At 51.3% G+C, this 18,790-nt stretch overlaps 1 protein-coding gene across 1 annotated transcript in view; it reads right to left on the reverse strand.

Annotated features, from left to right (window-relative positions):
• Positions 1-11,655, reverse strand: part of LOC106747020 (homeobox protein homothorax-like) — a 63,753-nt gene extending 52,098 nt beyond the window's left edge. The window contains exons 1-2 of the mRNA XM_014624255.1: positions 11,490-11,655; positions 9,736-10,769 (exon numbers count right to left, since the gene is read on the reverse strand). Of these exons, the coding sequence (XP_014479741.1) occupies positions 9,736-9,750 (15 nt within the window). The 5' untranslated portion in view covers positions 9,751-10,769; positions 11,490-11,655. The remainder of the gene's footprint in view (positions 1-9,735; positions 10,770-11,489) is intronic.
• Between the last annotated feature and the right edge of the window lie 7,135 nt (positions 11,656-18,790).

Consider the following 18,790-nt stretch of genomic DNA (forward strand, 5'->3'; position numbering starts at 1 on the left):
GCAACCCGTTACGCGATGACGCTGCAAAAATATTGAGAGCGCTGCCTGCCTCGCTTCGCCTAATTCCGATCCATCTTGAACGCGCAATTCCGTCCCAGGAGAGCGAACGGAGAGGAATCATCGTTCTGACATGATGGATCAACCGCGAGGCGTATTCTCGCGCATTCTCTCCTCTCGTTTTTCTCCTGCACCTCGGAAACGTATGATTATGAGCGCACCGTGCAAAGAAAAAAAAAAGAAACAATGTCAGCCTCTCCCCCCGTTGATTTCACTTACCACTAGCGTAATTCGCATTATGCGGGGACGAGGATAGCCGCGTGTCCGCAAATGATCGAGGTGCGCTGGAATCCACGAGCGAGCAGGAGAGAAGTGATGCCCGACGCAATCCGAAAGAATGCAATCGCGAAATCGTTGGGACGCTGCGACGACGACGACAATGCGAAAATATATCGCGAGCGATATATTTATACCGAGGGATCTACGGATCCCGCTTAATCTCCGACCGAGGCTCACTCGCGCGTCACGATCGCGGCGGTGGGATCGCAAAAATTACGCGACAGGAAGTCGAATCGGCCGCTATCGCGTCCGAATTAATCCGATACGCGCGTTAAAGTCGCTGGAACGACACTTGGGGACGAAAGCACGTATACACGGTGCGTCGCTTGAAATTCGACCTTTCCCATGCCGCAACTACGTCCTCGTTTTCGTATCGCAAAAGTGCCGCGATAAAGCCTCGCCGAAGAACCGAACCGAGTGCTGAATTAATACGCCCGATATCTTCATCGGCGTTCCACGGATATTTACCGTGCATCCCCGAACGCCCGATATGTCCCTCGCATTTCTTACGTAGACGGCTTTTACGTGCGATAAAGCGCCGATTTCAGCTATATCGAGTTGAAAATCCTCTGACGATCCTTTCTCTCTCCTTCTGCTTCCCTCTCTTTTTCTCCCGATATGCGAGTGTATACGTGTATGTGTATACATTCACATGCATTGTAAATATTTATAGAAAAAAAAAAGAAAAGAAAAACCAAACGTTGTTTTCGAATTTCGCGACAATATAAAGGTCAAATAAACAGTCGACGACATGCTGTACGTGAATATTTTTCTGATGAAACCATTTTCTGCTACAATAAATAGCGAATAATAAATTAGCCAGCTATCACAAGTATTTCCATCTTAGCGATTCCTCCAAGTTCGCCCAGATAGGCGAGCCCCACTTATTCGCGACGAGTGGGCACGATGTAAGTGCAATTCTTGTTTAAAAAAGAGAGGGAGGAGAGAGAGAGAGAGAAAGCGCGCGCGAACACGTCGCGTCTCTAGAATGTCCCTCCGCCGCGGTGAGGAGGATTGAAAAAGGCCGCGGACAATAATTCACCGTCACGAAGGTATGAAGATATCACTCGACGACGGCGTGGAATATCTCGAAGGGTAGGCGAGGCGGGCGGGATGAGGACGGCTGGTCTCGAGACGCGATCGCGGGAAAGACTCGACGGACGACGTCTAACCGACGACGGAGCTCGTCGTCGCCGTCTTCCTCCTCGTCAAACGTCGTCGTCGAGCCGACGAAAGGCCTCGTGACAAAGCCGGTTCGAGGGAACGCGCGACCACGCTGCATACAATAAGATCCGCTATTTACGGACAGCCCGGCGCTAATTCGTGACCGAAACGGAGAAGAAGTTACACAGCGCGACGTCGCGACGATGTCGGGCTGTCACCGAGCGGTTATGAGGCGCAGCAGCGAGCACGATGGACCGACGACGGCGCTCGGAAAGATATTTCAGGAAACGCGGCGCGAAGAGGCGTCGATTTTTAACGCCGCCTTAACGCGCTCTCACGCGTTCAAGTCGCGAGTTCATTTCCGCCTTATCTCGTTAGAGAGATTCAACTCGGTCGAGATCATTCCTATTCCCCCTCGGTACACGTCGGTACACCCTCGAATATGCTACAGTATCGCGCACATGAACGACCACTTCGGCGAATAATACCGTCTTCATGAAAATTCATACGACCGTCTAAGTGCCGAATTATGTTGCGCGTGTAACGCTCGGGCGACTCGGGAGCTTCAAAAATTGAATAATGCATCCCACAGGGTTAACAGACGGGAATCCGTCGGCGCTGCGTCCGCAAAGGACGCGCGGGGATTAATGCAAGACGCGCGAGAGAATTCCGACGTATGGAAATGACGTTTTTGCGACAACTGCTCGCTCGGAGTCGCCGCTTCGGCAACACCAGCCGAGAATCCAGGGAAATTTAGCAAAGCCTGACAAACGACCGCCATTTATAAGTAGATAGGTCAAGGCGAGCGTTTAAGCGTCTCGGTGTAAATTACGAAAAAACGGAGAGGCACAAGGGGGAGAAGCAGGAGGGGGGAAAGAGGACGGGACGCGGTGCTCGCCTCCTCCGTGATACTGTCAACGATTATCTCCGGTTGAAAATATAAATCGGCGAAATACACCGAGCCCGACGGATCAACGCGAGGATTCAGAAAATTGCCGGGTGATGGAGGTGGCCCGCAGTCGGCGGATTTTGCGAGCCGACGAGGTAAACACCGACAACCCGACGCTACATCGGCCCTCATTCGCTCTCTCTTTTCCCTTTCCGCCTCTGTCTCCGTTGCATCGGCGTCCGCTGGCGTCGAAATCAATTTTAAAATCGTATAACGTTGAAGAAATATCGGAGGCGTCCCACCCGGCCATTAATCTATCGCGCGAGAACCGCGTAATGCGAAAAATTTCGCTGAAGAGCTTTCGACGAGGAAAATAAAATTTACTTTTAATACTCTTCTCTCTCTCTCTCTCCCTCTCAATTTCTCTGCGTTGGCCACCTTGCCGAGATTGAAATCACTCTTTACAAATGACGCTATTTTTATCGTTTAACCCTAATTACTTCGAATTTATGCGATCTTTAATCCTTCGACGGGAGGCGACGATACTCCACGAATGCAATCGGGCTCTCGTGCAGAGGAAGACGGCCGCAGATAACCTATTGACGACGAACGACGGCAAGCACGGCGAATTCAGCAAGCATGTTTTGCGCGAGCACTCCACGTCAGCCATAATGTTTTATTTCGAAACAAACTTTTGCGCGTGGAAACTTTTATTTGACATTTAGTGTCAGCATGAAAATAAAACTCGATCGCCAAAGGTAGGAGAGGGAGGGGCGAGGCGAGGCAGGGCGGAGAGGGGTGGGGGGAGGGAGAAGTCCGACTGNGGGGGGAGGGAGAAGTCCGACTGGCATCAAATATAATCGACGAGATAGATTGATTATTATTTAACACGCGTCACAAATGACGATGTAAAATTTATAATAAAACTACCACTCCGATATGGTTGCATCGATTATTGGCACTGAACTACTTAAGGACGCTTTCGCTGTCAATATCAATGGCGATATGACCGATATTTCGGAAAGGACGAACAAAAAAAACGTGGGCTTGCACTCCCGCGAATATTCATTTCCTCGTGATCGACATTCGGCGGAACATCGCGCGAGTCTCGTTTGCAAAACGCGGTTTCTCGCCTCGTGATTTCCCGTCGAGTCCCTTTTCCCTCACATCGGCTAATCGATCGCGAGCAGCTTAACGCTTTTCTTCTCACCACCGCGCACAATTACATGATATATAAAGTATAATTGCCGCCGCACGGCGGTGTAATAATTAGCGTTCCTCAGAAATTCAATTATCCCAGGCGCTTCATAGAAAATCAGATAAAGCTCGTAGCGTAAGACAGCTCCGCACCTCGCTCTCTTCCATATCGTGCTCTTCTCTCATTACGTATAGAATAGAAAATCCAGTCGCGCGATATAAATCGCGGTGGCACACACAGAACTTCGAGAGTTAACCCTTAAGTAGTCACGCCACCGCGAGCGCTCAGAGAGACAAAACGTTCTCTCCTCACGTGTGCGCGCGGCGATTGCGTTAAATATCCTCCTGAGAAATTCACCTCCTCACCACGTTTTCCGATGTGCGTTAACGTTCACTCAAGAGCCCACGTATCTTACATATATTATCGCAATTTTGTCTCAAAGCGCAACACGTGCTGCCGAAAATTGAGTCTGACGACGGCGTATTTTCTCCTCCCCTCCCTCTCTCTCTCTTGCGAGTTGTGTGGCAGATTTATCTGTACTATCCAATTATCGCGGAACTCGGCGATACGATATCCGCGAGAAAGAACAGAAGAGACCGAGAGAGGGAGAGCATCTTGAACACGGCGTTACGCTCGGATGCGAACAACGACGGGCTTTTCGATGAAGACGACCGCATCCACTTGCTCCGAACCGGCCTCGATAATGCTATTCCGCGCGTTTCGGCGGCGATTGACAAGAGAGAAGGTTTACGATAAACCACGGATTGACGACAATCGCGCGAATCGAATCACCGCGGACGCATTTTCGGAAAACGGAATTAGGCTGGGTATATCGGACGACGTTCGCAACACGGCGGTTCTAAATCGCGGGCACTGAGCCGAGGAGGAGGGTGGTCTCCCCTCCTCCATTCATCTCGCGCATGAATATGCCTAACGACTTTCGTCCAACGAAAAAAGGGAAAAGGAAAAAAAAAGAGCAGAATAACGGCCGCTCGGCGACGCGCGCGGCGCGATGGAACGACGAGAAATCGATACGACTTTAATCCGAGAGGCTAAAGGCCGATATCCGCGGCAATCGGGAGAGCGAAAGTGATTGATGGATACCCATAAATACATAATCACGGCTCATTCGAGCGGTGCGGGCGCGCGAACGACGAAAAATCGGGTACACCTCGTCGTCGACGAGCGCCGCCATTCACGGTCGGAATTTTTAATCCGAAACGCGCTATCGCGTTACACGCGTTTCCGAGCCCGCCGCCGCCTCTTTCCGCACCTTTCCTCGCGGATCCTAATGCTCGTTGCTCGTGCGAAACGAACCTACCAGGCATTTACTTCCCCTCGTCGCCCTTCTTAGAGATGCCGTCGCCCAACTCTCTCTGGCGCCTCGCGACTCACTGATCGACGCGAAAACGAGATCCGGACGCGATTACGATACAATATGGAAACTTTGTAAGTATTAAAAATTCGGGAAACGGATGGAAGGAGAGGAAAGAATAAAACCTCCCCCCCCCCCCAACAAAGCTTTTTCCCCTTCCCTTCTTCACGACTCGAAATTTTTTCATATAAATCGGCTGGGCAGAAAGAGACTTTAATATTCAACGATTTTGTTGAAGAAATGAAGGGGAAAAGAGCGAGGCGTTATGTAGAAATTCGAAGAGTTCAATCTGTACGCGATCATATGTTTATTCACCTTAACCTAACCTCCGCGTGTCGTTGAAACAGGTACGTGTACCGATAGTTCCGGAACAGTCCGTATATTACAACCCTGGGAGTAAATAAAATTAAAAGCCGGTGAAACCGCATAATGCCCGATGAATGCGATGCTTATCGTATCGTCCGCGGCCACTTGAATTCTCGATACGTGTCGTCATTCACGACGAGATTCGAAGTTCTCGGCTGACTCGTCTCCTTCTGACGGTTTCTCTCTCTCTTTCTCTTTGCGGCGCGCAGAGTCGCGCCGCGTCCGCGCTTAACAGAATATTCATCGTGTCCCGTGAATAATATTTCGCAATCCCGAGGGGCGTTGGGCCGCGTAAAATTCACCTGTCAAAGATCAAGCTTCTTCACCGAGCGCTTTCTCCGTCGATACGAAATCGCGAGTCCCGGCGAATTCTCCGCGGGACGCGGTGCACGCGAAAGAGTTTCGCGACTCACACGAGCAGACCGAGGCAAGGCAGGTAGTAAGCAGACGGGCAGCGAACACGCACGCACGCACGCACGCACGTTTCGGCAATTTTGCGAGCGCAAGACCGCCGCCGCCGATACGGGACAGAATTGAGCGGTAAAACGCGCGCGCCCGGCCCTTCGGAACGATCCAGCCGCGATTGAGACGCCGTTGCGCCGGACGCAAACATGTTATTTGCACCGAAATCACCGATACTCATTATACGCGGCTTACTCGGAACTGTTTACGCGGCGAAACTCAATTAACACCTCGAGAACCAAAACGCCGATGTTTACTCATTGCAATAGAAAAATATGACGCACACACATACACAATCGTGTGAGAAATGCATTTTTCTCGATTTACTGTATCGTAAGTTGTGGTCGTTAAAATGACAAAATAGCTAATTTTAATCGCTGCCAGAAGTAAAACGGATAAAAATCGACAACATACACAGAACGAACGGGAATGACGTTTGATCGAGGAAGAAAGAGAGAGAGAGAGAGAGAAAGGGAGGTGGAGCAAAGAGAGAATCTAAATTATATTCTATTACTTTCGTCACTTTGTTACAAGCCGCGCGCGCATCGCGATGACACACGCGAAACGCGTAAACACGCAAGCAGTTATCGGCGAGCGAGTGTTGCATTTCGCACGGAGCCAGTTATCGGAATCAATACGACCCGTTTAACGCCACGCGTCGGATGATCGTCGAGAAGTGTCAAGCGCGCGGTCGCCGTTTAATCGTCAACTCTTTCGCTGGAAACGAATCCACTGAGAGTATTTTGCGCCCTCGCACGCGGCCCTCGCACACACACGCTGTGGGGAGTGCTGAAAAGGTGAGCAAAAAGAGAGACAGAGAAAGAGAAAATACTCCTAAAGCATTGACGCTACATTAATGTTAATTAATTTACTGACTCGCGTAATGACCTCGATATTTAAAGGTGTTAACCGAGACGCGACGAGAAAGGAGTACATTGAACGCGTCCGACGGCCAGAAACGCATCACGCGATCATGTGGAGTGGCAATTAACGGATCAACGAAAGTGATATGCAAGTGTAACACTTTAGTAACCGCGCGACCGAGTGTACTATGATATATGTATAGTCTATAGTATATAATAAAACACACATACACGCGCGCGTACTAAAGCTATTTAACTTAATGTATCATTCAGAAATATATTAATCATGAATTATTCGCAAATATATTTAGTGCCGATTAATTAGGGATATGCAACTTTAACGCTTCAAGATAGCAAGATCGGTAAGTTTGGAAGATTTAATTAATTAACAGTGGCTCGAAGTGCAATAACGATCTCAGCGCAACGATGTCGGATATGATGCCACGCGCGAGAACAGACACCGCACTAATTAAATTAAATTAAACATACCGCGTTTGTGTTTTCCCGCAGATAGACGCCGATTTTACCGGAGATACGGCAAGTATTAGGAGAAATCGCGAGAGATCACTTGAAATTATTTCGCGAAAGTGGCTGTCACGGGAAACGAAGTAGACTTCAGTCGGCGATGATTGTCCGACGAAGTCCGTCGCGTGAACAAGAAACCACAAGTGTCAGGAAGGCCGATTAACGAAATATCTCGAAAAGAAGTAACCCCGAGCGTCCGACCGCGAGCTACCGACACTCTGTGCACGTCGATTCGAAAACAATGACGACGATGACGACGAGACGAGCACCCGTCAAAAAGATCTCGCCACTGTGAACGCGCGCGACGATCGGACGTAAAGCTTCGAGCGAGAATCGTTTACCAGCGATCGTTGTTTCACGCACGGATCCCGTCGTTGGCATTTCACGCGGACTCTGTCACCCGTCGGCGGCATTTCACGAGAGATAACTGACGTCTCTCCGATATAGACTTCAATCGGAGGGCGAACATATTTTTTTTTGTTTCGAAGGGTCAAAGGAAAGTCCGAGGACTTCTCGTAGTGTAAAACTCGGACTACATCTGCTCTATTTGGAAATTCTCTAACATGACGAAGTTCAAGGTTCGAGTGGAAATTTCGGCGTTGAAGTGGTGACAATTTTCGCGCACTTTTACAAAGCCAAAAATAACGCGCGCATGATACGAAAGGCGAAATAGATTTTGATCAGCGACGGGAAGAGTTGTGTGTAAAAGTTGTATGTGAAAAAATTCGCTGATGCTAATCAATATACCAATCTCTTCGAATCTTTTCGGCGAATGACGCTTATACCGTACAGATAATAACTATGCGAGTAACAAAAAGTATCTTTCTCACTTTATTACAGTGCCTTAAGCTTTGTGGCCGATACGACATTAGTGTGCCTGTCACTGTCAGCGCTGTTGAATTGCAAAGAGCGCGAGTTCGCGGCGGTTTAATTCAATTAACGCGATCACGTATCGCCGGAATAATTTCGCGATTATTTATTGCGTTAACGTAACCACGAAGAAACAGCGTTGGCCTAACGGCGTTTGACACGTTAAAAGTTACGTTACGCTGCACATTACGAGGCTCGGTGAATGGAAACGCGTTTCGGAGTCGCGACGCCTTTTCATCATTGAGCACAACAACGGAACGTCGACGCGTTTATTTCAATTAAGTGTTCGCACACGCGTTTGTCATCGCGACACGACAGTACGAGATCAACGCGCACTCCTGTCCTCCGCGCGTGATCTGACGGAATATTTTCCGATAGCGACACATAATTCCGAAAGAGAGAAAATCGAGAAATGGAGAGAGCTAACGCATTCTTCCAAATAACGGAGAGATCGCAGCGGGATCAAATATTCCGCGAGAATACGCATTCGAAATCCGCGAGGATTCTACGGGCTGATCTCGGTAACGAACATTCGTTAGACGATCTCTATTCGGATCCCATTGATCTCGCGCGACTATTCAGCGGCGAAGTCGCGACACACTCAATCGAGGTCAGAGGAAATTTACTCCCCGGTGTTGTGTTACGATTATCGGCTGTAATTACGCGCGCGGTCAAAGTCGTCCGCCGATTACGATGTGTAATCAGCGCGCACCGTAAACACGAATCCGTCTCCACTCCCGTCGTGTTTCCCTTGAAGTTCTATCTCTTTCTTTCAAGCGCGTCTCGCTCGGATTTCGCGCGAAATGAAAAGCTCGCTCGCTCATACGACGAGGCGGCCGAAAAATGCAGTCCTCTTTGTGCGACGTCGTCCTCTGTCTCCGGCGGCGTGATGTGAGCGGCGTTACAAAGCGTCGCGGCCTATATGTAAATTTCCTTTCGACACGGCGACGATATTCAATTCAAATCCACCAGCTGCGGAGCGCCTAAGATCGAACGACCGGCTCTTTGGAAGCGAGGAGTGAGAGGAGAGAAAGAGAAGCACTATTTTACAAATTCACGCGCGAGGCGATGACTTTCGGGGTTGCCCCGTGGACAAAATAGCAGGACGGTCTCCGCGCGAAGAACTAATCTCTTTCCGACGGCCGAACGAATGAATTACGCGGAGCGCTTTCAACACAACCGACGACACTTGCCCATTTTAGAGAATGAGAAACCTTTCACCTCCCGTCGACCTTTCCGGGTATTTTCAACACATGAGATTTCTAATTAATATACGAGGCATTTGAGCAGCGTAAGATTTTCGCCACGAACGACTGATGTTTCACTTCGGGAAATACGAGAAAAATGAGACACTCTTAGGGGGCCACTCGCGAACGACCGTGAATACCTGAATCATATCGCTGCATCAAACTCTAGGAAATTTCGCGAGACGCGCTTCCTCGCTTACTTCAAAATCGCTCGTTCCCGTCACTGGGAACGAACAACAACGCGCGACGGTTTCCGTAAAAAGAGGCAGCCGAACTACTTCCTCATCCCGATACGCGTTCCCCGACACTTCGGTCCCGCGTACACAACAAGCTAAAGATCGAAACTGTCAGCACTTCGAATCTAGACGCGGTTCATCGGCGTTCGGCCGATTTCGCGAGAGAATACCGAGAAACGGCAGCATGCAACATACGAAACATACCCTTGGCTGCGCCATGAACGCCCTGGCCGCGCCGGGGAACTCTGCGTGCTGAGCCACCGTAGCGGCTGTATTTTCCCACAGTATAAGGAAGCAAGCCTCGACACTTCACAACACTTCGCCGGCACTGTTGTACGCGCGTTCGACGCGCCTAAAAACGCTTCGACACGCTGCGTGACTCTCTCGGACTTTCACGAAAATTGTACGTCGTTCGGTGAAGAACAACGAGCCGGTCAGAATGGATTCCCAGCTGCGTCGGTAGACCAGCAGTCGTCTCGGCCAAATGTAGCTCCTGTTGTCTTTCCGTCCCCTCCTTTCTCTTTCGGGACAATCGTCGCGCAGATTCTCTTCTTTCTTCTGTCCCTTTTTCCCTTTGTACTCTCCTCTATTCGCTCCGGCGACGTCGCACTCTCAGCTAGGCAACAGCCCACGCGGAATCGTCACGGACGAACGTCGCGGACAAGCGTCAGCAGAGCACGGCGAGCGCTCGCAGCGATAGCAGCGGAATCACGGCGACGACGTCTGCAAGCGGGCACACGTGCTTCCACATTATCATCGTCGTAGGTCGCGGCAACACGTCCTCGCCTCGGACGTCCAGGAAACGTAGGCAAAGTCTCTCTCGCAGGAGAACACCCGCGCTCGTCAATGCCGCATATCTCGCGCGGGGGGGCCACGTGTCGTCGGGGCAGGTACTACGCCGACGACGAGGCTCGACGACGAGCTCCGAACGATTCTTCTTCTTCTCTCTCGGCAGACGACGCGGCGTCGTCGGGGATGCATCTAGTTCGCGCGCGCGGTGATCGCGAGGCCCGCGAGCCGGACGCGCCGCATCGAGACGGCGCGCGGTTGCCTCTCGGTCGGTGGCTTCCGGAGGAAGAGGCGAGGATGGGTGGCCGAGTCGTGTTTTCGTTCCTGCCACTCTCCGTGTACTTGACACATTCACATACGGCGCGTCGCGGCGTTTTCTCTCTCCTGTATTGTCGTTCGATCACTGTGTGTCGTAGCACATAAACAACCGATGATCACCGATGATGTCACTGACGGGGAACACGTTACATCCTCCAGTTAACGACACCGCATTACAGCACGAGAACGTGGAAGCCACGATGACGCCCCGCCGACGACGGCGACGACGACGGGCGTCAATGGCGCGCGAGCACTGATGTCGATCACCACCGTCGCACAGTCAACCGATGTTGTGCTCGAGCGGATACTCCGGCGAGGTTACGCGACGACGAACGAGCGACCGCGCGCGCAAAGTCGCAAAGACACACACAGTGGCGGCGACGTTGCCACCGCGACAATGCCACGATACGTATCTCCGAGGTTGCCGCCTTTACGTCGCGTTGCCGGTTTTCGAAGCGATATCACGCGCGCGAACCGAGGGTTACGTTACGAGAACTACCGATTGCACGAGAGAGAGAGAGAGAGGGGGGAGAGCGAGTGAGCGCACGAGAGAGAGAGAGAGAGAGAGAGAAAAAGAGAGAGGGGGGCACGAACGCGTGTACTACGTAGCAGAGAACGACGAACGACAACAAAGTGTGATGGGACACCACGCGCGACACGTTTACTATTCACGACGAGGTATACGGATATCACCGTAAGAACGAACGGACGCGAGTCGAGAGAGGAGACCGCAGCGAGAGCTGTCCGCGAGACGGCGGGCGACTCTCCTCCCTGACCGTGACTACTACTGCGTGTGGCACTCGTAACTCCGGCGGACAGAGAAGGTGGTAGGTTCGTTCGTAGTGTGTTACACGTAAGCGGGCGCGCAGCGGGTCGTAGGCAGCCACGGGTATATGCGTGTTTCAGGTTTCCCCCACGAAAAAGCGACCGGGTAGATCACACGGGTAAGAGAAGAGCGAGCGGAGCGCGAGCGAGCGTGGAGAGCAGCGCCTAGCACGGTTTTAGATCCTGCGCCGTCCGCAGTCGTTCGCCAACTGTCAATCAGCGCCGCGCTACGTCGCGGAGTGGGAGACTCGCCGACACGCCTACCAAACGCGGCCAATGCGCCCCCTGGGCCCGCCCATCGCGACCTGGCGAAGCACGCGCGGGTACAGCGCCACGACGGCGAGACCGCGAAACACGAGATCCTCCGCCATCGCTACACCACTACCAACAACACAACGGACGACGACGACGACGTCGACGACGTCGGCCGAGCCTAGGACGGATACGAGAACGGAGGAGAACGTCGTCCGCGAAATGCAACGAGAGATACACGCGATGCTACGGGAAATTCCACATTAGTCGCTCGGATTCGAGGCTGCCGCGCGGCGAGGCCCAGGCGTGTCCCTCGCATCCGTCTCACGAGGCCGCTGCGGGGACTAAAATGAGGATACGCGTGTTCCTACACGCGCCTTTGGCTTCGTTACCGAGGGACGATTGTTGCCCCGAAAGATCTCACGTGAAGAGAGGAAGATGAGAAGGCGTTCCTGAGCGATAGTATTAGCGATATTCATTGTTGTAACCGATAGATTTTTTTTATCAATTACATTGTTACATGTATAACCTCGGTATAACGTGGACATAAGGAGGCAATTACCGTGCGTGAGTGGCGACGAGTGTTATGATTGCACGAACCTCTTGATGCGTTCGACCTCGGAACTAACATCGCTCGAGCCACCGTCGCCCGTAGATTCCGCCGTCGGTGATCGACGCGCGCCCGCAGGACGACGAGCGCGCATTTTGACACCGCGCTTTCGGCATTACTCCCCTTCTGCGCGCACGGCGAGCCAAGCCGAAGATACTCGAGCGGGCACGAGCACGGGAACTGACAGTCAGCGAGCGGTTTCTTGGCAGAGAATCCGTCGCTCCGTTTCTCTACACGAGAGACGTGAAACCGCCAGCTCGGACCTGAGTCTTCGCATCTATTTATCTATCTATCTGCCCGCTCGCCCGCCTACCTGATATGCAAAATTACCTGAGTCCGCTGTAAACATACGAGTCCCTTCCCAAAATTTCGGTCCCATGTATAAATAAACGAAGAACGAACGGTCTCGCGGTTTACCGAGATTAGAAGCTCTAATCGATGTCGGGAACGATTCTTCATCGTTCACAGTCCCGTTTGACAAGACAAACCCTTCGAAACGCTCGTAAATCGCACGACTTGGCACACGCCAGCCGGTGCGCGCGCGCCCGAACGCCGTTCGCCGTCGGACGAAGGAAGTCGCACGATTAATCGGCGGAGCGACACGATGTGAGAATAACGAATACTTGACGGGCAAAATTATCCCTTTAGTGCCGTGTTCAGCGCATAACGACGAGACATTAAGGTCGCACGCACGACGATCGCGTAAATCCGCGGTGGAAGCTACGCCCCTCGCCGGTATTCGCAGCGCGCGCGTGTCGAACGTCCACGCACGGGGACTCCGCGGCATTTACCGTAGCCGAAGTACTGTTTCGTGTAAATTTTCCTATATTTTACCGCGCGACGTGACGGATAACCGTGCACACGTGCGAGCGCCCACATATACACGCACGCCAGCAAATCAGTACTGTATCGTATACAGTATGATAGCAGGCAAAGTGCCGGTTTTACTGACGCCTAAACGCTCCTCGGATTCCTTGATTCCGCAAAAGTCGCGGAAGAGACGATAATAACGGCATAATCGGAGATTCGGCGGCGCACCTACTTGTACCGAGGAATTCCGCCCGAGAGAGAGAGAGAGAGAAGGAAATATCGCGTCGACATCAACCACCCCGTATCGCACCACCTTCGCCTTCCGTGCGGATAAATTCGCGCGGAGGGTTACCCGGTAAACAAAACGATCGACACTGACTGCACGCGCGCGCGCGCGTCCTCTTTTTTCAATTACTTTTTTTTTACTTTTTTCATAATTTCGCCGGCGTTTCGGCGCCAGGCGCCCGGCGGCGCTCGATCGAGCTTTGAATGAACCGAACAGCTGACTCCGCGTAGGAATTGGGTCGCGAACGTGCGGTTTCGAACTTTGAATGGTATTCGGCGTTCGGTGAGTAATAGCGACAGGAGGCGGTTGCAGGAGGACGAGAGGAGGAGGGCGGGCGGCTGTCACCGACATCACTCAGTGTCTCCCTCCTGGCGTTCACTTCGCTCGATTTTATGACTCTCTCATCCCGCACTCTTCCCCCCTCCCCCTCCTCCCATTCCCTTACCCTTCCACGCCGCCGCCGCCTCCGCTACCCACCGCCACCCGTGCACGTTCGTCCTCGCGTCTACCACCGTCGTCCTCGACGTGCGCGCGCGCGCGTTTACACGCCGCGTTCCGCATAATATCCCAAATTGACACATCCGCGTTTAGCCATCGATCGACGTTCGGCGGCTGGCGTCGAGCTGGACGCCGTCGACGAGACGGATAATGAGTCCCGAATTCCCGAATACACAGCATGCGATCGGACGCGTCCTCTTCGACGCGGAGGCGTAGGAGACAGGTGTTAGCGGTTGATTCACGGATGACTCGGTGATTTCGCGTAAACTCGATACTTCAGCGCATTCATCTTGCGGATAAGAGGAAAAGGATGAGTGAGTGAGTGAGTGAGAGAAAGAGAGAGGGTGATTGATACATAGAGAAAAATACAAAAGCTACACAAGACGCGAGTTACAAAATCGCAACAAATTGGCAAATTCGTAACGGATGGAAAAACTTCATCACGCAAGGACACAAAAGCCAAGAGACGATACAAGATCGAATAATGTTACTGGCGAAAATACGCGGGATAGATCGTTCACAGCGATGTCGGTACGAAATGAAGATTCGCCGTGCAAGATCGCACAGGACGCAGAAAGCGTGTTAATTTACATTGAACGTAGCACTAACAAACAAAAACGATTTGCGCGAAGATTATGCGAGATCTATTTCTTTCACGGGAAGCGCAGTTCGAGCGGCACGCGAGACGTCGAACATTAAAGTTGTATGCAAGCGCAAAAATGATTTTGTTCGCAAGAACAGTCGGGTTAGAAATAGAGAGCGCGCGAGAAAGAGAGAGAAAACGAGGGAATCGCTCGACGGATTTCGTCAGGCGTCAAGAGAGAGAACATTAGGGGGATTCTTACAAGGCCGGCATTCTTGTCGGAGTGTTTGCAGTGTAAACACACCGCGGGCAAAATCGATCCTAAAACATCGGTGCTCGCGTTCGGAAGGCGTCGAGTCGATCGTCTAAGCCCGACCGGGGAAGAAACGGCATGGTCACCGGCCTCTTCTCGCACCCCGTTCCAGGCCCTCGCCATTATTACCCGCTTAATTCGTAGGTGTTCCCGGACATTGTTAGAACGCCTTACCTGGGCGCAGGGGACACTGCGAGCCTGTTATTCTGCAATAAATCACGCCGCATGATGAGACTAGCCACATCGTATATCTGTCGATAGTAACGAGGGAGAGAGATCCCGACCCTTCTCTCTCTTTCTCTCTCTGTTCCCCTCTATCTATCTCTCGCTCGTTTCCTCCATCGGGTACGGCGCGTAACCAGCCACGAGCCATTAAATTTCTCGCGATGTCGGAGAATGATCGATTCTTACGTAAACCCCCTGCCTGCGAATTATCTAAGTGGCCTCGCGAAAAATTCGATAAACGTCGCTAGAGTCGGGGATGCTGCCACCCTCGCTACTCTTCCGCGGTCTGCGTCCACGTGCCTTGCAACCGGGAGAGCCCGGGATTTATGAGATAAAATAAATTTCAAAAATAATATACGTAGAATATTGTGGAGTAGGTGCAACAGAGCAGTGAACAGACAAAAATTACTGCACCACGATGTCAATGATTTTTTCCGTTATAATATATAAATATGTAATTTTATATCCTTTGAAGTTTACTTATATCACTTGTAACTTAATTATTCCACTGACGTTTGAGATAAATCGATTTTTGACAGATAAACTCGCTTGTCCATCTTCTCTGTTATTTCCCGTTACAAATAAACAAGGGCGATCTGCCTCTCGACAAAATCTGCCTAATGGCCGAGCGCATCCTCAGCGTTAGGAGCAGTTTCGATCGAGAGAGGTTGATCACGTTCGCGTCCGTCGACGAGCACGTGTCACGGCTAAAGCAAACTCAAGCGCGACCGCGATGCGGTTATAAACTTAGACGGGATCACCACCAGCCGGTCGTACCCGAATCAGCCCGTCGGGGCCGAGGTTGCGCAATTCCGAGGCGCAAGGAAGTGTGCGTGTTTATGAAAATGAAGTTATATCGGGATAGAAAGCGTTCGAACGGCGCGAACATTTCGCTGTAACACACTGGGAGAGATGGTACAATGGCCCTACCGCGACCTAACCCGTCTACTGTTCGTGCGTAATTCTGCGAAACACCCCTACTGTCTCTCCTCCATTGTGCCGCGGGGGTGCGCAACAATGTCAAAGTCTATACCGCTAAGCCGGACCTTGGCGGTAGGACGAAACGCGTGTGCGCACGATGTAACCCCGATTGTTCGTCTTCCGTGAAACGTCCGCGGGCTTATGCACGGAGGTTCTTTATCTGCGAGTTTAATTTGGCGCACCGTCGGCCGGAACAGAGTAGGTAGGGTGGTGTGTGGTGTACGCCGTTTCCCTCGTTTTGAGAAGCGCGAGCGAAATTTACACCTAACGTAAAACACATCCGTTTTCTTGCAGCAGGTTTTTCGTGGCTTCGCGAAAACAGAGGAAGAAAGAGAGAGTAAGGGAGAAAAAGAAAGAAAATGGAGGAGAAGCGTCCACAAAATTATGCATCGATCCAAAACGATTGTACACGAAAGGGGAGGGGGGGGGGACGGGTTTACGCCAGTATAGCTTTTATCTTTAATCACGTAAGCGACCGTAAAGACGATCGTAGGTTTTTCTACGTGAGAAAATTTGTGATTTTCTACAAAATTCGAGTTCAATGAACTTCCACTGGAAACAGCGGCAACGGATCAAAGGCTTATTTCAGGATCGTAAGATTTTACAAGGTAAGTTTCGGACTATTCGCATTGTACTGTTCCATGTCCTGCAGTGCCAAAGGTACGGACGTAGGCCTCTTTAGGTACACGAGCGGATTATTTGGAAAAGATCAAATTCGTTCTTCCCGGTGCATTCGTGCCTCACAAATTTGCAAAGCTGTGACGCCTTAAATATGAGTAGTTAAACCTATTCAACGTTCAAGGAGAAGTTTCGGACCATTGCCGATTGTTCTCGGTCGTAGCGCTCTCAACGAGGAACTCAACGCGTAGACTAAAATCGATTTCCACGCACAAATGGACTTTGGTTTTTCAAATAAAACCCGAATTCGATCGTGCGCGCTATTGCGAACGTGAAAATGCGCACGAGATTCCGAGAATTAATAAAACGGTAATTAATAACGACAACGCATAATGTCAAATATTTTGGGCAATCTAAATTTCACACACCGAACCGTTATGATTTCATATACTTACGATAACAACTGACTACGATATACGCGTATCTGCATGTACGATAAAGCGGAATCCACTTGTTTAGGACGTCAAATGAAAACGGCGACAAGCGCGTGTGTTGGAAATTTTCACGGTAGACCTATCATCCCTCCCGCACCGCCTAATTAATTAATTAATTAATTAATTACCATTAATGTTCGTTTAACTTACATAATCGAAGAAAGTCGCGCAAAGCGCGTGTTTATACAACTCGACTAGTCGTTAATAAAGCGCAAAATACCATGACGAAGGGAACGGAGGAGATCCGAAAGCGTCGCGCGCGCGAAAGAGAGTTTCAGATGTGCCGCGCTGTTATTTGTCGGAGCCGCGAAACGCAACACCGACCCGATTAAGGCTCTCGAATTACCGAATTCCCCGGTGCCCTTCGGTCTTGCAGACGCGTGTTTTCATGGGTGCGCGCCGTGTACGCGCGACACTCGCTCCGGTTCTCTTGTTTATAGTTCCTCGAGGGTCGCACTGAATTCCGGCGGCCGCCGCGTGCATCCGCGTGCACTCGACTCGGGCAACGTGCCGCCTCTCGTGGAACAAACCGGTCGTGAGAAAAAGGGATCTGTTAGTAAATCGACGATCCGCTTAGAACTGCGCGCGGCTAACGAATGAGAGAGTGTATTATGCTCCGTCACACGACTCACACAAAGTTCCTCGGCGTCGATCGCTCGCGGAGATCATGCAAATTACGCGAGCCGGCTGACGGGCGCGTATCCATCCGAGAAGAGTGGAAATTTATGTCGCGGACGCTTACCGAAAGCCATCCTCGCTTCTCTCGGACAGGACTTATTAGGACGAATTAAAATAATCGGGAAACCTACATGTTCTCACATCGTCGGGTGAGTATCATACGAGAATATCAGTCCTCCGACTGATTAAATAAATGTCTCGTACTCGTTATCGACGGCCGTCAATCCGAATAGCGAACTATCGATCGTCATCTCGATAAACTGAGAACGCACGATGACGACGAATGTGAAAATATATCTGTCGCGATATTGCTGGCGTCTAGATTCAACCGAGACAACGTTCAGATAGCGATCGGATCGCGGATTGGTTTATGTCATCGGGTTCCGATGATTCGGCTCACGATTGCCGCTCCGTTGATGCCCGACTATGCAATTTATCGTCTCGAGCACGCTCGAAGATCGAGAGGAAGGCCGTCGGGCCGAGTCCGGGCGTCGCGAGGAGCGCTGCAAGGAGAAGGCGGCTCTAGGTGTACGCGTGTATACGGTGTGTGGCGCATTATAACAGACTAAGGGTGGATAACCCGTGATCGATCACCCCGGTGAATGCGACACCCCTACGAGAACGCACATCCGCGCCCCATTAAACCGGTAGTCCGCCCTTGCGAGTTACGCGCGCGCACCTATATCGCGCCGAGCGGAGGCCCTTCCCCTCGGCGAGAGATCGCATCGTGCGATGCGATCGGGGAAAGCACTCTTTCTCTCTCTCCCTTTCTTTTTTCTGCTCCGAAAATGAAATAATCGCGCCGACTCGCTCAGCAACGCGATCGAAGGGCATCAACGAGTATCCCAGCGGTGACGAAAATCGATCCATCGTCGTCGCGGAAGTATTTATTCATTGAAAATCAAAGTAGCTCCTCGCAGAGGAGTTTCGGGGTTCGTGTATTCTCGTCGTCGCGCGTGTATCTTTGTGATATGAAAAG

This window comes from Dinoponera quadriceps, unplaced genomic scaffold (genome assembly GCF_001313825.1).
Source record: "Dinoponera quadriceps isolate SergipeBrazil2010 unplaced genomic scaffold, ASM131382v1 scaffold2088, whole genome shotgun sequence".
In the NCBI taxonomy this organism is placed as follows: domain Eukaryota; kingdom Metazoa; phylum Arthropoda; class Insecta; order Hymenoptera; family Formicidae; genus Dinoponera; species Dinoponera quadriceps.